The sequence below is a fragment of the Euphorbia lathyris genome, chromosome 3 (genome assembly GCF_963576675.1).
Source record: "Euphorbia lathyris chromosome 3, ddEupLath1.1, whole genome shotgun sequence".
Lineage (NCBI taxonomy): Eukaryota > Viridiplantae > Streptophyta > Magnoliopsida > Malpighiales > Euphorbiaceae > Euphorbia > Euphorbia lathyris.
In genome coordinates, this window is record NC_088912.1 from 5,496,376 (window position 1) to 5,499,557 (window position 3,182).

The 3,182-nt window shown below is 31.9% G+C and overlaps 1 protein-coding gene across 1 annotated transcript; it reads left to right on the forward strand.

Annotated features, from left to right (window-relative positions):
• Nucleotides 1-1,074: 1,074 nt before the first annotated feature.
• On the forward strand, nt 1,075-2,881 carry LOC136221930 (ribosome-inactivating protein cucurmosin-like). Its single transcript, XM_066009410.1, has 2 exons — nt 1,075-1,202; nt 1,828-2,881. The coding sequence occupies exons 1-2, from the start codon at nt 1,155-1,157 to the stop codon at nt 2,731-2,733; spliced, it is 954 nt and encodes a 317-aa protein (XP_065865482.1). The 5' UTR covers nt 1,075-1,154; the 3' UTR covers nt 2,734-2,881.
• Nucleotides 2,882-3,182: the final 301 nt, after the last annotated feature.

The following is a 3,182-nucleotide window of genomic DNA, read 5'->3' on the forward strand; positions in this document are numbered from 1 at the left end:
TGAACTTTTAGCATGCATCTCACTCGTCATGTGGAATTTCGATATGAATCCCACTCACCGAGTGGCCTCTTTAAAAAAACCTTATAATTCAACCTTGCCCCTCACTTGAGCTTCACTATAATTACAACTTTAACACCCTTTATTTACAAATCACATTACCCTTTATTTACAACTCATGCCACCACTTTACCTCTACCACATATTACTTCTTTAAGCTTTAATTATTTAATTGCATGCATTTTCCCTTTATTGTAATTTGTTCTTTTAGATTTTTTGGTAATATAAATTCAATCTTTTTTTTTTTTTGTAATCAATTAACTTTTGATGAATTAAAAATATTGTAGTCTTCTTGAAACTTGTTAGAGTTTTCATACTTTCAACAATGAGGATCCTTCATTTCCTACGGATTTAGTTTCTTGAAATCCGGATTAACTCTTTCTAGTCTAAGTAGAGAAAAACCCATTATTAATTTAAAATTAAAATCAACTCATTCAACACCAAACCGTATCAAATTCGGATAGGCTGGTTAATTAGTTACCTTAATTATTCTGACATAACTCAGCTTGGAGGCATTGAGAAAATGGTGACGGTTGGATGAGATTTAGGACCTGTTTAGTTCAGCTGTTAACTAATAGCTGTTGCTGTTAGCTGTTTGCAGTTGCAGTAAACTGCTTGCTGTTGTTGTTAGTTGTTTATTCTTAGCTGTTTAATTATTAGTGTTTTGTAAAATTATATTAAAATATCGTTGTGAGTATTTAAAATGTCCAATATGGGCATGTTTTAAAAATATTTTATCGAAATAAGAAGGATAATTTTGTTAATAACAAATAACTACAAAAAGTTCAAAAAACGAAAAACTCCAAAACGCTGCAGTTTGCAGAAAAAATGCTAAACGATGCGGTTATATAAAACGTAACCAAATGCTATATTTCTTACGGTTTAAAGTGAAATGCTAAACGCTCATCCGAAAAGATAAAACAAACACCCACTTAAGCAATATTTTTATGCGTTAAGCCTAGTAAGTAACCACTCTTCCCATCAATAGATATAGTTTTCAAGACAAACACAGCCACACAGCCACACAAAATAAAAAATAAAAAAAATAATATCTTATCAACAAGAGATTTTCCTCTATAAAAAGAGAAGATATCGAAATGCTGAAAACCATCACTTTGGTGTCTTGCTTATTCCCTCCTTATTCTGTAAGTAAATAAAGATCTCTCTCTCAAAATTAATAATCTTTGTATTTTGGAAGTAAATTAATTTATTACTTCATATGCATAACATATACATAACTCATTCTTACTTTCTCATTAGTATATAATTTGTTTTCTTATTATTTAAAAATTTTGTTTGGTTACCATCCATATTTTTTAAATTTGGTCCACAAGCTATCCATATTGATGGAAAGTCCAAAAAATAACATGTTGTTAAATCAAATAAATCAAATTTTATATTAATTTGGAAACAAATAGTCCATAATTATTTAATATTTGCTCAAAGAATCCATATTGTATTGTAGTATGACTAAAATAACTTCATATAATATATTCCCCCAACACCATTACGCCAAACCCTGCACATCTTACTGGTTAATAATTAAGTTGCTGATATGTTACACCAGTGAACTGCAACTGGTTTTGGTAGATAATTACCGCCGAATATCATTCAGTGGCTAACTCAGGAAAAGAGTTGGCGACTGGTTTAGGATAATTCCAACATTGACGTTTGCTATTTCCATAGAGAAGTCGCTTAAATGACATTTTTCCAGTGATATTAGCTCTTTCCGTCGCTAAATTTTGTTGCTATACTTTGAACTTCTAACAGGTGCAAGTTGGAAAGATGAAGAAGATGTTGATGCTTTTGGCAACATGGTTATGCTGCAACATTGCAATCGGGTCATGTCAATATGCAGCAATTACGTACCCAAGTGTGTCATTTACTACCCATCTTGCCAGTGATGGAAGCTACAGAAGCTTAATGTCCTCTTTACGAAAAGAGTTAGACAGTAACTCTGAAAGCCATGAAATTCCAATACTGCGAAAGCCATCAGAAATTACAGACAAAAATAAGTATCTTCTGGTAAATCTGATAAATAACGTAACCAGATATGATGTTACATTAGCAATAACTGTTGTTAATGTATATGTGATTGGGTTTAAATCCGGCGGTAATTCCTTCTTCTTAAGCGATGCTCCTTCTGATGCAACAAAACTCCTCTTTGATGGAACAAGCAAAAAAAAACTAACACTGGGTACCAATTATGCCAGTTTGGGAGATAGATCCAAAGTTGGATTAGGAATCGGGCCATTAAAGAAAGCAATCGATACACTTTATAGCTTCAATGGTGTTGTTACCACTGAAGTTAAAAACAGTCTTCTTGTTGTTATACAAATGGTTGCAGAAGCTGGAAGATTCCAATACATTCAGAAACAGATAGAGAATGAATTATTAGGGGAGTATAAGCCGAAAAGCGACACTATTAGTCTCGAAAACTCATGGGATGCTCTTTCTAAACAAATCCAACAATGTGGTAGGAACGGAATATTTACAGCCCCGGTGACATTGAAAAATGCTGACGGTAGTAACAAAATTATATCCAGTGTTTCACAAGTTAAACCAGATATTTCAATCTTGCTTTACTATAAAGGATCTGGAAAAACAGTTGAAGAAGAACGATCTGGGGAAATTCTTGCTGAAGAAGTTGTGGAAAAGTGGCTCTCAGTGCTCTAAAAATGCTTCAGTTCTAGTTCAATGGTTGAGATGTAATTTGTAGTAATAAATAAGGTCTCAGCATTTTGTGTATCTTTGCTGAGAGTTTGTGTGCTTCCTTTCTAGTTTTATGTTCAGTAATAATAATAATAATAATTCTGTTTAACTACTAGGCTTTGGTCAGTTTCATTCTAACCAATCAGATAGAAAAAATCTATAGATAGGGATGTGATAATCACATTAAAAAAAACTTATTTTTACGTATAACATGACAGCTATTTAATAATAAAATACATTAGTGTCACGTTACAGTTTCAAACAATTAAATAAATAAGAATTTATTGTTTTTTTATGTTGCATGTCATAAATAAGAACCCGTTATTGCAACATTATTGTCGTGTCACTATTCTAGTGATTTTTTTTGTGTTGAAAAGAAGGAGAGTAATTTATTCAAATGAAAATAAAGTTTA